Source organism: Pteropus alecto, unplaced genomic scaffold (assembly GCF_000325575.1).
Source record: "Pteropus alecto unplaced genomic scaffold, ASM32557v1 scaffold20, whole genome shotgun sequence".
Classification (NCBI taxonomy): Eukaryota; Metazoa; Chordata; class Mammalia; order Chiroptera; family Pteropodidae; genus Pteropus; species Pteropus alecto.
In genome coordinates, this window is record NW_006436298.1 from 39,889,781 (window position 1) to 39,906,351 (window position 16,571).

General features: G+C 39.8%; 1 protein-coding gene and 1 pseudogene across 3 annotated transcripts in view; both read right to left on the bottom strand.

The window, feature by feature from the left end:
• Positions 1-16,571, bottom strand: part of SEMA6A (semaphorin 6A) — a 121,621-nt gene that overhangs the window by 51,061 nt on the left and 53,989 nt on the right. For all 3 annotated transcript variants that reach the window (XM_006913302.2, XM_015590544.2, XM_015590545.2), the window contains exons 2-6: positions 8,770-8,907; positions 7,052-7,169; positions 2,745-2,805; positions 1,723-1,785; positions 893-994 (exon numbers count right to left, since the gene is read on the bottom strand). In XM_006913302.2, the coding sequence (XP_006913364.1) occupies positions 893-994; positions 1,723-1,785; positions 2,745-2,805; positions 7,052-7,169; positions 8,770-8,869 (444 nt within the window). In that variant the 5' untranslated portion in view covers positions 8,870-8,907. The remainder of the gene's footprint in view (positions 1-892; positions 995-1,722; positions 1,786-2,744; positions 2,806-7,051; positions 7,170-8,769; positions 8,908-16,571) is intronic.
• Positions 6,234-6,352, bottom strand: LOC112480792 (annotated as a pseudogene).

The window sequence follows — 16,571 nt, forward strand, 5'->3', positions numbered from 1 at the left end:
ATCTGTCTCTTTCTGGAAGCTTTTGTCATCTCAGGCTAAGTCCTTTTCTGTTGTGCTCCATAATGCTTTGTGTTAAGTCATCATGGCAGCAATCCCATGGAATTGTAGTTTCTCCTCCTTATCTGGCTTCCGTAAGGATGGAGGCCTCTCTTCTCTCTTTACAACCTCAGTGTCTGGCCACGAGAGAAACTCAGTATGTTTTCGCTGAATGAAAGACTGTGGCAGAAAGAAGAGACAAGGAGAGCTAGCAGGTGTGGAGCCAAGACCTAAGGTCGTCGCCACCTCTGCTTTTGCAGAGGGTAGCTCCCGCTTCTTCAGCACTACCTCTCTCAGCCGCATGAGGACTACCTGGATTTATTAACACTTTGAGAGTTAATTTTTTTTCCCTTGCATAAAGGCCAGGGTAAGCAAGGCCATAGTTAGGTAAGCTGAGTACTAAATGGAATTAACTTTCTGTGTTCTTGAAAATCTTATGTAGCGGAATGTCTACTGTTTCCAATGGCCTGCTTTTCAGGTACCTTTTAAAATTGGAATCACTCATAATATAGGTGTATGTTTGTGCTCAGAGAGGAGATGCTGGGGTGTGAAGGAGAAAGAGAAAGGGAGAGAGAGGAAATTCACGCGGTATATGTGGCAAGTGTGTCGGTGTTCTGAACAATAAAGAATGGGGTCTTATAGAAACTAACTTTGCCAGCTAGGCTCTTTAAAGACATGTCAGTCAATCCTGAACTAACAGGAAATTTGGAAGCCAGCTCAGGATCTCTCCTGTGGAGTAAAACATTAAGGTCAACAAGTGAGATGAACCCAGGTGGCGCTGGATTACAACTCTGAGGTTGCTGCAGGGACAATCACAGTAAATTATGAAATACCTCCAGGACAAAATTGCACTTACCTTATAGTTTCTGCAGGAAGGGTTGAAGGCATTAGTTCCACAGACAAACAAAGTATCATTGTTTTTCTTCAGAAGAACTTTAATAAAGTTGTGACACTCATCCTGAAAAATAATTCAAACTTTTTTGTAACCAGTACATTAAACACAGAAACTTATTCTTCACCACATATGGTGATCTGCCATGTGTCAGGTTAAAAAGAAGGTGGCTGAGGAACTCCTCTGTTAAAAGTTTGAGCTCCTCCTCCTGTTTACCAAAAGATGATATTGAGAACAACAATTTCCTTTAAATAGTAAATGAAAACATGGCACACAGTGGAAGAGTGTGTGTTTATGTCACAGAAGGAAAGCACGCCTAGAAGTGGCACCCTCCCATCATGTTAATTTTGATGCCAGATGCTCCAGGGTCTCTTGATGTACAAGGCTCCCGGCTGAAGTGTGTTTTTATATTATTCTGTGACTAAAGGCACAAGCCCCTGTAAGCCTGCAGCAACCTTTTCTGAGCTCTTCTGCAGAGTCCCTGAGGCTTTTTGGACTGTGAGGTGGGCTACTGGAGGGGGCACTTAGAAGAGTCGGGGCAGCCAGCTTTGTGTCCATAATCCCTAGTGCCCCTAAGTAGTTCATGATGCAGCCGTAGCAGCAGCCGTAATGTTTCATCACATTAAAAGCAAACTATTTTTGCAAATTAAAGCCCTCAATAAGTGATGAAAAAAGCAATCACTGGGGGAAAAAGTATTCGCATGATCCATTCCACATCACGGGTCCACGGCTGGAGATAACAGTCAAAACCTTAACCCAAAGTGGCAGCTGCAGGAGAAATGAAAATTGCCTACCTTATGTTTTCCCTTCATTCTGCATGTGTCTACATCAGCCTGTCTAGATTTCCATGTCAGTTTCTGCATGGATCAAGAAAGAAATCAATTAGAGCCTAGAGGTTGTTGCATTTGATTTTAGAAGAGTTCCCTTGGGGAGACTAGAGGCTGAACATATATTTACTGAACCATGATTAATTCACCGTAACGACAAAAGATTAGAGATAGAAACGTTCATTTAATTTTGAACTCCTATGTATTCATTAAACTACAAAATGATCTCCTCTTTGAGATAAAGATGAAGGAGAAGGGAAAAAAGAATAAACAACAGTGTGGAAATTTCACATAAAATATCCAAATTCATCTACTAAATTATGCTCATTTTGATAAAATGCATGTCCTTGCCCTTTCCTTTCAGTTGATAAATCAACTTTCATAAAGCAGGCTTTTCCCTTAAAATATGGAAGTAATTTTTTAAAAAATAAAGGAGACATTCACTTTAGGTGGATGAAGATTTAATTTGGGTAATGCTCTTTCACGGAAATTCATTGACTAAAGTGATTGTCTAGTTCTGTGGCAGATTTTATTAACTAAAGTACCTCCATGCGAAATTACAAGGGAAGCCTAGATTATATTTTATGTCTGTCTGAAATGGATAATGATCAAATTCCTGAACCACAACAGTCAAGTCCAACTTAGTACTGCAAGACATGGAAACATAACACTGAAACATTTGTGGAACAAAACTTTACGTGTGAAAACTAACATTTTCCTGGACAAATATGGCAGTATTTTATTGAAGGAATTTAGGAATTATATAAAACTTCAAAGTGTATACGCTCACATATTTGATGAATAAAATATGATGTACACAACTGTTTCTGAACATGTGTTAAGCCCAAACTTACCACTACATTGGGATTTCACAAAATATCCCAAATTATTAGCTATGTCATCTCAATCAATGCATTTAAAATACAAATTCTCTTCAAGAACTATCCTAAGAGCTTTCATTTCAGAAAGACGATTTTAAAACTACTTACTTTGCTACAGTAAATTTCTTCTGTGTATGATGTGTCTATATCAACTGTATAAATATGGTCCCTATAAACAAAGAAAGATTAATACAGTGTCAAACACAAGAGTCAAGACAGTTCATTTTCTCCTGTATGAGTGAGTATATATCTCATTCAAGGCAGATAAATCCATATCCATGTAATTAAAAAACAAGACATCCACATGCAAGAAAAAGAGAAGAGTTCAACCTGCAAGCGATTCCTCTGGCTCACATCCAGCACCTTCTGATATTGTGGCATCTTGCTATATGGGACACCTTTTATGAAAACTTTCCCGTAGTCTCTCTCATACCAGAGCTACAACATCTGTATATCGTAGTTCAGGAGAGAGGACTGTGAAAGTTAAATTGGCTCAAAAACTGGAAGACAGATGGGTTCACATCCCCTTTCAGTATCTTCAAATCCATGTACCAGACACTTGGTATTCAACATGCCACATCTGTTCATCAAAGGGGCTAACGGAAAGCTAATCTCCATCTCCATCTCTCTTTGGAAAGTATGTTTTCAGCCTTGGCTCTGACGATTTGATTGACAAGATAGAAGATGATAAAGGTCAAATTATTTCCAGAAGCGACTCTTTTCTTCACACAACGATGGTCAATTAAGATCTAAACGGTACTTGAGCTAAAGTTTATATTTCTTGCTTCTGTTCACCTTCCTGTTTTGCTCAGAATTTAGTTGTCTTTACAACTTACTGCCAGTCTCCCCTCAGATGGGGAGAAACAGAATCAGCAACTCAGGTGTGGGGCTATATTTAAATATCCCCTTCTGTTTGAGCTGAGTACAAGGGTGTTTTTGTCTGGAATTCAGAAGAAAGAAAAGAACTACACTCAACTGGGGAGATGGGGGACTAGTCAGGGAAAGCAAAACAGCTCATTTTCCCTTGAAATAACATTGACTTTTTCTAAAATGCAGGAAGTCCTGGGGCTGGAAAATTACCCACAACTTTAAACCAGGGACCTCAAGGCTCCCATGCAGACTTTCAAGCCCACTCATTACTCAAGAGAAAGGGGGGAGGAGAGAAAAGAAAGAATAAAGGAAAGAAAAGAATTATCTGCTATCAGGATTTACTTCAATTTTTTGGAAATGTTTGCTACTGCTTTTAGAGAAGGTATAACAGAGAAAAATAAAAACAGGCTCTCTCATGTGAAAATAAAAAGGGCAAGACCTTTTCGGAACTATGCGTGAGGGGGGTAAGGGGAACAGGAAGGAGGAGGGGGAGGGAGAGGATGGGAGAGGGAGAGGAAGAGAGAGAAAATAAGGGTGGTAAGCGGGGAGAATGGGAGCCTGAGCCTGTTTTGTAAATTGCTGAATTGGGAAGTTCTTCAAACTTAAGTAGGGTGTCAGAATTGCCCTGCCCTTTAATTTCCAGGCAGTTTTATTGCATTTCTTTATTACTTGTTTGACTTTATTGGTGGTGCTGTGGGTCAGGCTCATTATTGGAATGGAATTGCCTATTACTCTGGTATCAGGTTTGAGATGACTTCAGGTTTTCTTTGCCCTGCCGCCCCTCTAAACTTTAAGTAGGAGCTGAATATAAGAATTGTAAATTAACAGCTGATTACTATGCATTGGCAATTCCTCACAAACCTCTCCAGTTGCCCCCTTCTGGCATGGCCTGTTTATGCTAATTAGCAGTTTAGAGATTAAAGGGAAAAAAAGAACCTACAAGATGGATAATAATAAAGCAGATTGAAAGGGGTTCTTGCCATCAAACCTCACTCATTCCCCAGGTCCTGGATGGTACTGGGCTTCCCATTGCTAACAACAGTTGTCTAGAAGAACTGGGAAAAGCCTTCTGAAAACACAATCTGTGAATGAAATCTCCTTTTGGAGGATGGCAATCTTTTTCAACATCCAAGAGATCACATTGCCCAGCAAACAGAAACGGCGCTTTATGCTAAAACCACAGACCAGGGGCGGGAGTCACTCCCAGCCACGGGTGTGTACACCCCAGGATTCATATGTGGCTCTTGCTGAATTAAGTTATTTGAACACAAACTGACTTAATCCTAGGTACTTCCTCTTCCCCCCTCCAGTAAGCACCACTGAATTGTGTAGCCTTGGCTTGAGCCCGGGGGAAGGATTTAACTTTAAATCCTGTTACTTGCTGCCCAGGAACCTGGATCTCTCTGGGCAATGTTGGGAAATGGGAAATTAAAGAGAGACCCTAAATATGGCAGCTACATAACCTTTTAGGAATCTTTCCAAGGGTGTGTACTGAAGGGGAGTGTCTGTGTAGAGTGAAAAGCAACATGTCAGCACTAGAAAACTTCAAATTTTACCTCTAAGAAAAGGCAAGTCTTTTTATAGTTTTTTCTTTCCGTTTCTTCTTTGTCCTTTTCTTGGGATGAGGGGTTAGGATAAAACTGTCTTGGTTTTAACAAGCTGGAATAATGCCACTTTTAAGTTTGTATAGCATCTTGCCCCTCGCTCATGTGCCACCCTGGACCTGTAGCCTACACCCATGTTAAATTACCATGTGTCAGGATGGTCTGCTATACCATTTTTTTCCCTCTAGATACTCAACTGCAGCAAAATGAACAATTCATACAAGATTCTTGAGTCATCCTACTTCTCACAGATCCAATGTTTAATCATTTGTTTTGACCAGACTTTAGATAATTAGGTGCAACTATAATCTACCAGCCCTGTGACATTTAGAAAACTAAAAATGATATTTAAGAAGGAGCTAATATGCTGCCACAGAGGTGGCTACGGAGGACCTCATTAGAATGCATTCCAATGAACACGCACAGTGACTATGTTCTTGGGCAGCAGCTATTAGGTTATTCCCAGGACGGACAGTGCCACCCCTACTGCTCAGTAGGTTGCACAGCACAGGGAGTAATGACAGAGCACGACCATCCTGGTTCAAATCCTGCCTCTGTCCTTTTGACCCAGTCATTTCATCTCTTTGTACTTTGGTTTCCTCCCTTAAAACATGGGGATACTAGTATCTCCTTCTCATAAGTTCCCCCCTACCACCCAGGATTTAACATTTATAAAGAACTTAAAATTATATTTGTAGTTTATGGGGCACATACAACTAGAATGTACTATGTAAGTTTCCATGAAGTAAAAATTTAAAAAAGTATTTTGGCATTGCTCCCTGTGACCAAATGTACTTGCAGGATATTTTAATTCAATTTTTTTTTTTTTATCATGTTACATAGCTAGTCATTTCAGAATATCCAAGTGCTTTAAAAGAATCAAGCACTGTTGTTGTTTACTTGCTCTTTACCTATGCTCACAGCCAGATGACTACCACAAACACAATCTCTTATTTCTGTTCCCAGTGTGAAGTGATTAATCAATCTAGACTCAGTAGGACCACAGTGGAACTCCACAAGATAGTGCTCCTTGTTGCTGTTCATTTAGAATTATTTTGAATGAGCTACAAAACCCCCAGATGGGGAATGGGGAATTGTATATTGTTGTTGTTGTTGTTTTTAATGCTTACAGCACCTGGTCTTCCTAGGTGGTCTCCCAACTAAATACTAACCAGGCCCAACCCTGCTTAGCTTCTGAGATCAGCCAGAATCAGGCACATTCTGGGTGGCATGGCCATAGACTGGGAATCGTATAGTGTTGGAATCCCAAGAGACTTCATTAAAATAATCTAATCCAACCTCTCATTTGACAGAGGACACTGCAGCCAGAGAAATTGTGGTCCAGCTGAATTAAGAATTGGATTAAAATAAAAGCATAAATCCATGTAACCCTCGTTTAGGCAGTATTCTTACCATGCCATTCAGCCTTAAGACATGGTATGTTTAAATGACATTTCCCTAGTGGATAAGTATTGTCTTACTAGATCCAAATCCAAATCAAGAACTCTTTGGGTGCTACTGCCATCTGTTAAAGTAATGATATACACTATATATTCAGTGCAAGAATACAAACAGTTTTAATATACACACACCCACACACATACTATATAATACATGTCTACACATTCAACTTGATTTAACAAAAAAGTATCAAGAAGTGCCATACTGGGTGCTCGAGTAAATATTTGCATGTATGTTCAAGATAAACAGTGGATTATTTGAGTCTAAGCTCTAAACTACACAATTATTTCTATCTAAATCCACATAAACAGACACAGATAATCTTGAACAAATGATTGCTTGACAAACTAAAACAGCCTTTAAATTAAATAACGGTTTGTCTGGGACTGTCATGATCTTTAAAATGATGCATAGCGGATACATTTAGGTCTTAGGACCTTCGGATACACAGGAGGCAGAGGTGAGGAAAAGGCCACTCACCTAGCAGCAATGTAGAGGGTTCTGTTCATGATCACAATCATCTGGATGTCCAGTCTGTGCCTCTGTGTGGTGTTCCGTGCTGGCTTGTGGCCCACAAACACCGGATACTGTTTTGTATCTGTGAAAAGAGGAGATGGGGCAAGAAAGAGAAAAGGAAATCAAGCCAAGAATTGACAAGGCAGGGAGAGGAGGGGGACCGGACACAAAACAAAACCATATTTAAGTCAGACCATGCCACAATTTTTCATCTCCAATGAGTCTATTATTTTAGGAAAACCTATGACAGAAGAGTACTATGGATGATCAAGTTACAGTTTCATTTCCAAATGATAATAAGCCTGGAATTATATTTCTAAGTGTCAGAATTTCTGACTTGTCCCTCTTTCTGGGGCTTAAACTTGCAAGTGAACCCTTTACATGAAGGTGCTCTTTTCTTTCAGTTTTCTTTTCATCTTCTTTAGAGTGCTAAGCCTGAGGGGCAGTCTGCCAAAGATCTTGTCTCGGGACAAAACTATTTCAAAGCAGCCTTCCCATCAATCACCACAAAGGCAATGTGGTCTGGAGGCGAGAGCCCTAGACCAGGAGCCAGAAGAAAAATACAGTCTCCACAGGCGTCCAGTTGGAATAATCTACCATTGAAGGCAGCCCTGCTAGGTCGGTTGGCATTCTAGGAACTGTGGGAAGTTCACTCTTGAGTTAAGCAATTGGCTAATCTCACAGAAATGGGCACTTTGACAGGACAGGGTCAAACTGAGTGTAGCCAGTAGAGTGATCTGGAATTTTCCCTGACTTAGAGAGTCAATGGGCATATTTCTCCTCTCTTACAGTTCTCTTTGGTTGAAAGCGAGCAATTCGTAATAATATCTGACCTTCAGAAATACCTACATCTCAAAAATCTGCCTTTAAACCTACAACCCAGAGCACTGGCATTCCTCCAAAGAAACTAAGGAGGAAAGAAAGATGAGTCACATTTAAAAGGCAGTTGTTTTCCGGGGGGTGGAGGGGACTGATAATTGCTCGAAAACCATTCACAGATTTAATATCGGACCCCTCACTTTAAACCCCTGTAGTATCTGAGCATGACAGGGGGTATCTTACTAGTAAAATACAACACACAGGTAAAACTTTCCTCTTTTAAAGAATCAACGGAATTCTAAATCCTGTTGCTTTCTACCTTTGACAATGAAGCAGAGACCAAAGGAAGGTTATATAAACCGTCGAAATGGATCATCTAAATTGACATTCACTCTGCCCAAGTCTAGCAATAATATAACTTCTAAGTTTAAAAGAAGTTAATTTTGTCTCTAAAGTTAACTCCAAAGCAGTCTTCTTATTTTCTTTCTTATCTTGTAACGATGCCCATATATTAATTACATATGAACATGCACAAACAGTGGCAATGCCCAAGTGAGAGTGATATTCTTCCATAGCTGGTTTTCAGGCATGATCATGGCCTCTTTGTAGTAACTGAGACTTCACCGAAGGCACTGAGGAACGTTTCAAATCCTCACACGTGTCCCACAACAACATTTAACAGAATTATAAAATAGGCATCCCTCCGATTTGACTAGACTTGAATTAATTTTGCCACCTACACAAGTTAAAGTGACTAACAAATCTCCTATTTTACTAAATTTTTAATCTTTATGGTTTACTGGTTGATGCAGGCTACAGCATTCACAAAGGGAGAGAGTCAGAGTGAGACTGTGGGTACTTACAGTTGCCATGCGAAATACTGATTGGCTCAGAATCTTCTGGGAAACCAGCCCCAGCAAAGTGTAGCAGTGTGAAATATAGCAGCAAGGCTTCTGACCTCATAGTAGTTCAGCGGGGAGACTTTATTTCTCTACTTCACCCTGCGAAAGAACAAAGAAGGAATTTTTTTTTTTTTGTAAGTCAGCTTTATTCAACACCATACAATCAAATGGCCTTGAAGATAAATTTGAGAGAAAAGGGGCCTCTGCTTCATATCTTTTCCATTCTGAATTCACTGATTATTGTTTTACGTAAGGAATCTGTATTACTGCATCCTCCTTCCCCAGGCATCTGAGCCCTTTTGCAAAACTTCTTCCAAACATGGAATATAGAGCCTTAGTTCTTTTGTCCTGAGCCACCTTTAGGCCATTATATTATAGGTGACTGTTTCACAATTATGAGACTGCATTACAAAAAATGTGGACAACTGAGGAAGCTTATTTTTTTTTTTAAGGTAAATACTTTTCTTCTTCTCAGCAGGTTTATAACAGCACGTCATTCCCTAGACATCTTTTGTTTGGCCAGCCCAGGATCTTTAAAAACTTTGTAGTTGCCAGTATTGAAAAACTAGGAGATTTCTAATCTTCTTTTTATAAAAATCAGAGTATCTTTCATATTGACCTAAATGACAGTTCCTCTCAGCACCATACCCCTACCACAATCCCCTCCCCCGCCACACACATATACCCATAACTGGCCCTGTTCACTTATTTCCATTACCTGTTTGATCCCTTAGTTGACATTTTCACTCCCAGTTTATATAATTCTACATTAATTCTAAAGTGACCATAGACATAAATAAAATCACCCAATTTATGTTTAAAAAGAAAGAAACGTATCCTTTCAGACTCTGAAGAATACTGTAGGGTGAATCTGAAACCACATCCTGAAGTGGTATTGTTGATTTTAAAAAATCATCTTTCTGTATATTTTAGTCTCATATACTACCTTACAATGATATAGTAGTGAATAAAAATGCCAGATATACTGTTCTACCCATCTGTATTTTCTTAAAGATGCTCTTTATGTATAGAAAAATTCTCTCAAATTTTAGAAGTAAAAACCATCCCATATGGAGCTGCTGGTTACAGTGTAAGAAGGCTCATAATACAGTAAATACCGCATAATTTTCAGGCATATTTCAGATAAGTGCTGATTTATCGGAGAAATTAATGTAAAATGGGGATATCTTTTCATCTCTCCAGAGTAGTAAATCCTTAGAAGTAACCTGCCAAAGATGATCTTTTTTGAACAAAATTATTTTACAGTAGTCCATCAATCATTTAAAATTTGTGTGTAGAAAAGTCAAACTTAGTTACTTTGATATCTTTGAAAGTTAATTTGGCAGGCAAACTGCTAACTTATGCTTTTTAGAATACCACTTAATATAAGATACCTATGTCTTTCTTCTTCATGCCAAAAAAAGCATTAACAAGTCCTGAGTGTTTCATCGTAACTTATAATTTTACAGACACAGCCGGGTCTTAATTATTTCTTCAGTTGAAAAATGCACATTAATTAATTGCTTTATCTTGAAAATCGAAGAGGGAGAGAGGTTGAGAGAAAAGCCTAAGCAATTCCATCTCTCCAGCTCTGATGCGTAGATTAAAATTAAACTTTAAATGATTACTTGTCAAAAGATCGATCCATTACAAGAGTCAGAAACATGTATTTACAGACAGGTTAAAAGCAACAGTCCATTCATTCATTCATTCATTCTCCAGTTCTTCTCTTCTGGAGAATTTGATCCCAAAGAGAAGAAGTTCTGAAGTGCCCTTATTTGCTTCTCATGGCTCCTGTTTAGTATAACATTAAAGAAGTGAAATCAATAATAAGAGTTAAGTAAAAACATAAACCAGACATCAGTCAGCTGTTACATTTTAGATGAAAGAGTATATGGGGAAGAGGAAGTGGCAACATTTACAAGGGCTCACAGGCAGCATTAATAGGATTATACAGAAGCATATTACCTCAGAGAGTTTGTAGCATGTTATGGGAGAATAATGGGAGACTCGAAAGGCTGATTCTTATTCCTTTAGAAATCTTTGGTAATATGTAAACTTTTAAAGATTAATTTTTCTTGACATGACAAATGAGTATCCTTCCACTGTAGCATTCATCTTTGTACCAATGTCCTACGAGCTAACGAGATCAAAGTCCTGCTATTTTACTTCTCCCAGTTTTATCTTTTTCAGTCTTAAGATTGCATGGGTTAGATGCAACATTCTCGACCCCAGAGGCTGGCAGGAAGAGCAAGGAATGTGGAAGAAATCTGTTATACAATTGAATGGCCTCTTTCGGTCCTTACACATAGCCAGGATCATGACTGAGATGGGTTATTTAAATATCTCCAGGTTTACAGTAGGGCTCTATGCCAGGAAAAATAGCTGTTTTATGTGACTTTCTATCATCATATATATCATCAGGTTGTTAACATGTACATCATATGGGTGAAAGTGTCCTAGAAGTAATGGTTAATCTTGCCCAATCTACATGAACATGCTACAGTTTTTTTCAGCTGAGGTTTTGATGTATTATTCCCTCCCTACACAACTTTGGGCTCTAACCCCTGTAAATACGTAGACAATATATTTTCTTGTTGAAATGATTACTTTGTGGAGCAATCCCAATTTGATCACATTATCGCTTTCCATCCTGCAAAACATGGGATGGTCTTCCCGCTAAGACCACAGCAGTACAGCAATACAGACTTGCACTAGTCCGGAGAACAAAAACAAACAGGAACTTTCCACTGAGTTTCAAAAGCCTGAGCTAGCTGGACTGCTGCAATTAAGCGGTTGTTTAATCCTTGAAACTTTGAAAAGTGCTTCCCACAGATAGTGTATTTATAGGCATCTGCAGACATTTGTTGATTTCCCTCTCTGTGACTATGCTTATATAGTTTGAATATGACTTAAGACTACAGCGGTTATCCAGAAAATTAGATGATGAGAAAACTATAGATATGGGGATTCTAAACAAAAGTAATTAATTTACTTCAAAAGTAAGCTTATTGTGCTTGAATTTTCCATCTAATTGTCTCAGCCTTCCACTATTCGTAGCCTGAAGAGAAATGCCCTTTGTAAAATACACCATTACTATAAAGTTATAACTCTTCTCCCACAACCCACAAAATTCATGGAAAATCTCAAGAAAGTTCTTAATTTTAATAGGCATCTGTTGGTGAATTTATTAGATCTACTTAGGTTCAACTAAAATTAATTCTACTGAGTCAGATGGGTAAGAATTGTCTTGACTTTCTACACACTCTGAGCTGAGACAAAAATTCTTTTTCCTATAAATTTCCCCCCACCGTTTTTAAGACCAAACTGAATAATAGAACTGTGATGCACAAATAGTGTTATGACTGTTGGCTGCCATGAGGTAAGTGGACTGTGCAGGATGCTAATTGGCCAGGAAACTAGCCTTCAGGTATTCTACACTGAGGACCAAACAAAGGGGGCTAAAAAGAGGTCTGTTTGAAAATCCTCTGACTACATTTGTGTTGCTAATTGTTTTTAAACTGGTCAAATATTTTCAATAACTGGAGCTTTCACCCACCCCTCCCCTTCAAACCCTCATCATAAAGCAGGTCATTGTGTTAGAAAAGCATGAAGCAATCGAAATGTCCTTAGAACTAGAAACGATTATAAAATCAGAGAATGACATCACAAATTGCCACATCTTACTTCTGATTAATCAGGTTAATTTTCTAAGAGCCACTAGGATGAGGAAGCCATGACAAGCCTACCCAGCCAGAGCGCCACTCACACTTACCCCAACACTAGTTCTAATCCTCTGCCCAACTAGCTATTCCCTCAAATCCTGTCCCGGAAAATTTTCGGGTCACAAAACTGGTAGGACTTGGCCAAAATTGGCTCACAGAAGTCAATGACAGCATTAAAAAAAAAAAATAGGAGATTTAATATACAACTCTAGATTGCTGGCTTCTTTAAACAAGCACACACACACACACACACACACACACATGCACACACGCACACACGCACACACACATACACACACAGATCTGGCCTTGCTGGCCAACATCCTACATGGCCAACACTCCAGAGCTGAGCAGTGGCTGCCCAAAGCAGAAGGGCTGGCCCTCTCCAATTGGAAACATTCCACCACTTTCCATTGTCTTAGGAAGCCTTCCTCACTAACCTTGCTGCCCAACCCCTGAAAGCTGTGAAGGCAACCTCCATGCCACTCAGGAAAAGCATACCACCATTGCTGCATGAAGTATTCTGCTCGTCTTTACCTTTTCCTACAAGCAGCTGTGTGTCAGCCTTAGCAAGTGAACCTGGTGGGACTCAATGTGTACATACACAAATGAATGGGTGTTGCTTGTTCTAAAGACCCATTTGGGCTGCTTCTTGCACTGTCTACATGTCTGCCTGCAGCAAACAATTCATCAATGCACTGGCATTTGGGTTGGCTGTGTGGATATAATTTGTGTCTGATTTGGTACAACAGCATCTTCCAGAATGCTAGCATGCAATGAACATTTTAATAATAAGTGTAAAATGGTGATAAAAGTAATGGGAACTGGCAAATGCAAAATGCTCTCGATAGTAACTTTTAAGTGTGGCCTAGAAATGAAAGGAAAATGATCGTAGTGGCACTTTTCCTATGAGGAAAATCATTTACTGACATGTTTCAGTAATTCTCTTAAACAGCACATTTTCTATTGACATCATGGGAAGTTTTAAAGGTAATCAATAATTCACGCCGTCCTTAATAGAAAGAAGGACATGCTAATAGGGTGACCCTGGGCAAGTCATGTAGCCTCACTGGCTCCTTTTTCCTCACCTGTAAAAAGAAAGAATATAAAATGTAATGGCCTGTGAAACCCCTTCAGGCTCTGAGATTGTACAATTCTGGGCAATTCTGCCCCAATGAAGAAGGGAGTCGGTATGTGATGGTGATTAGGGAGGACAGTACATGCAGTGACCCTGAGCCAGGACGCTCCATTGTAATCCATTTCCAAGGCCAGGGACACCATGTGGAGGTGTGGGATTGGGAAGGAGGGTTAGGAGCTGAGGCAGAGTGGGATACTGGAGCTCCACCCAGCAAGAAGTGTCACCAGACTCTGGTGGTGGTTATGTCAGGCACTCTCTGAGATTACTGCAGATATCAAGCTTAGTAAAGGCTCAATGCACCTAGGCCAGCCTCTCTTTGACGAGATCAGAGCTGATTTTTTCTGGTTTTTTTTTTCCTAGTTGCTCCTAATCTGCACATGGTTTGGAAACTTGGGGTAATTAGAGTGGTACTGTATGTGGCAAATGTGAGGATGAGACAGGCTCTCTTCGGTTTTGCTCTCAGCAGACTGCTGTAGGCACAGCATGAAAGTTGTGAAAAGTTCCTCAAGCTGGAGCAAAGAAATCCCAGCATGTGCTACTGCATTAGTTTCAGTATCATGAAAAGTTCAAGTCCTGTAAATAGTTCTGATGAAACAGACCACTGTTGTTACCATTTAATCATATTCAGAGTTTAGTTACATTTTATACAACGGATAACATTTTCATTTCTATTGTTCCAGCCTGACCTCCTCATCTTTATTTTTACAGTGTGATTATCTTTAAAAATCTGATTCAAAATTAGTTAAAAGCTCCTACATGAAATCGAACTATTGCCAATAATATAGGGGAGGAGAAAAAGCAGAGGGTAAAAACATGGGGTCTGAATCCCTCTGTTCCACTTACTTGCTGGAACCTTCGGCAAAATGCTGAAACTCCTTGAACCTCAGTTATCCCCATCTTTTAGAGTGGGTAAAATTGTTTCTCAAGAGAGGTTGTGAGATAGTATACATAAAAATTGTAGCTTATTCGTCAGTAAAGATACTAAAAATTGCCTTTTAATAGCTTTTTTTTGGAACCCCTTAAGAAATTCTCAGTAGGCTCCAGATCAGCAACTGGTATTTTTACTTCTTCAGTGGAGAAGAAGCCTTCTTATCCTCCTTCCCTCCCTTCCTTCTTCTAGGTCACTAAGTCTCCTATCACAGGAGGTGGGCATCTGGTAGAGGAAGGAGAATCTTTCTCAGGATGGCATAACTCATATTGTGTGATTTTTAAAATGGGAATCACAGCACTCACACGTGTGCAAAGGAAAATAATGATTTGGGAAATGGACAATGGATAGGGTGGAGTGGAGGTTTATTGTGCACCTTCTGTGTCCAAGGTACATATGCATATTATCTTATTTAAGTATCACAGCAACCCAGGGAGGCAGACAGGCTCCATTGTGCACACAAGGAAACTGAGGCTCAGAGTGGTGAAGCAGCAGATCCAGACAGCACACAGTGTTGACAGCACTCCATTAAGAAGGGAAAGCCAAGATGCAAACCCAGGCCGGTGTGACGCTGAAGTTTATGTCCTTCCCAGTACATCGAAGAAAGAGAAACGGAAGGTTAGAGAGAGGTGCTAGCATAAATGGAAACTGCACTTAAGATAATAACTGAACACAGGTTGATGCATCTATGCTTATGCGGACAGAGTGGCTGAAAGTCCCTAATGGCTTCAGCAATAAAAACCTATAAAAGGAGTACACAGTGGCTTGTAAACATGTAGGCATGCAAAGGCTCATTCTACTTTATGGCCCTGTGATTGCAGGCTTAAGGTGATAGGAAAGATGCAGATGCTTCTCAACCAGTTTTAGGAGGAATTGATTATCTCGGGACACCACTGTGTTAAGTGAAACCACTTGCCCGCTTATAGCCTCCTAAATCGTAATGTTTTGAAGTCAATGCATCATAGAGAACAGTGTCTGTCATGAAGGGAAAGAACAAGGCTGGCTGCTTCAGTAGCTGATAGGATAAACTGATTTGGATACTCCTCACGTCAGAGTCAGGAACCTCTGCCCAGAAGGAGGTGGGAGAGCAGGTGTTTCTGCAGAAAAATCCAGCTTGCTGAATGCTGGAGACCTGTCTCAGAGATCCGAACTGCTGATTATTGCACCAAAGGAACATTTCAAGAATTAAAGAGTGTTTAAACAGCAGGTGTCCTTCACTGACCTGGACAGCCCTGTTTCCTGGAGGATGCTGCTGTACACAGAATGCATAGCCATGCCACAGAAGAACATGTCCCAAGTGGAATGAGAAACAACTCGGGCCCACTGATTACAGTCGAAACCTTTACTGTATACCCACCCAGTCTTCAGGGCCCACACTGGCTACCTGTTCGGTGATATTGCATTAAGACATAAGGTTCATGTAAATGAGAAAAAATAGCTCTAGCTTCTTAATAAAGCATTTGGCCTTTCTCTCCTCAGCCATTAGCAGAGACATAAAAAGATCCATTTCAGAGGAAAGAGAAATGCCACAGACCTAACTTCAACACATTTTGGAGAATGATGGTAGCATTCAATAGAGTATAATAATAAATATCGACTGTGTATAATTGATGTTCCGTTTTAGATCTAAAACCACTGTCACAAAGGAGGAGGAAAAGAGCTGTGAATCAGAAGTACTTTCAGGAAAAATTTTTTTTTTTTTTTACAAAAATTAAGATTGGTTGTAAACGTATTATCTTTTGAAGGGAGAAGGAAAGTTTGGCTTTCAGGATATTCTTTGTTATGGCAGTTTCCTTTCTCTCTACCAACACCCCCCACACATACACACATGCCCACACACTCTTGAGCCAGTGCATTTAATGCACTTTGCTTAGATGTTTCAGATATAGTCAAATGACTTATTAGGGGTCTGCAGTTACAGTCATGGTCTTAAAATACAGTAGGCCTAAAAATACTGTGGCAAACTATCTTG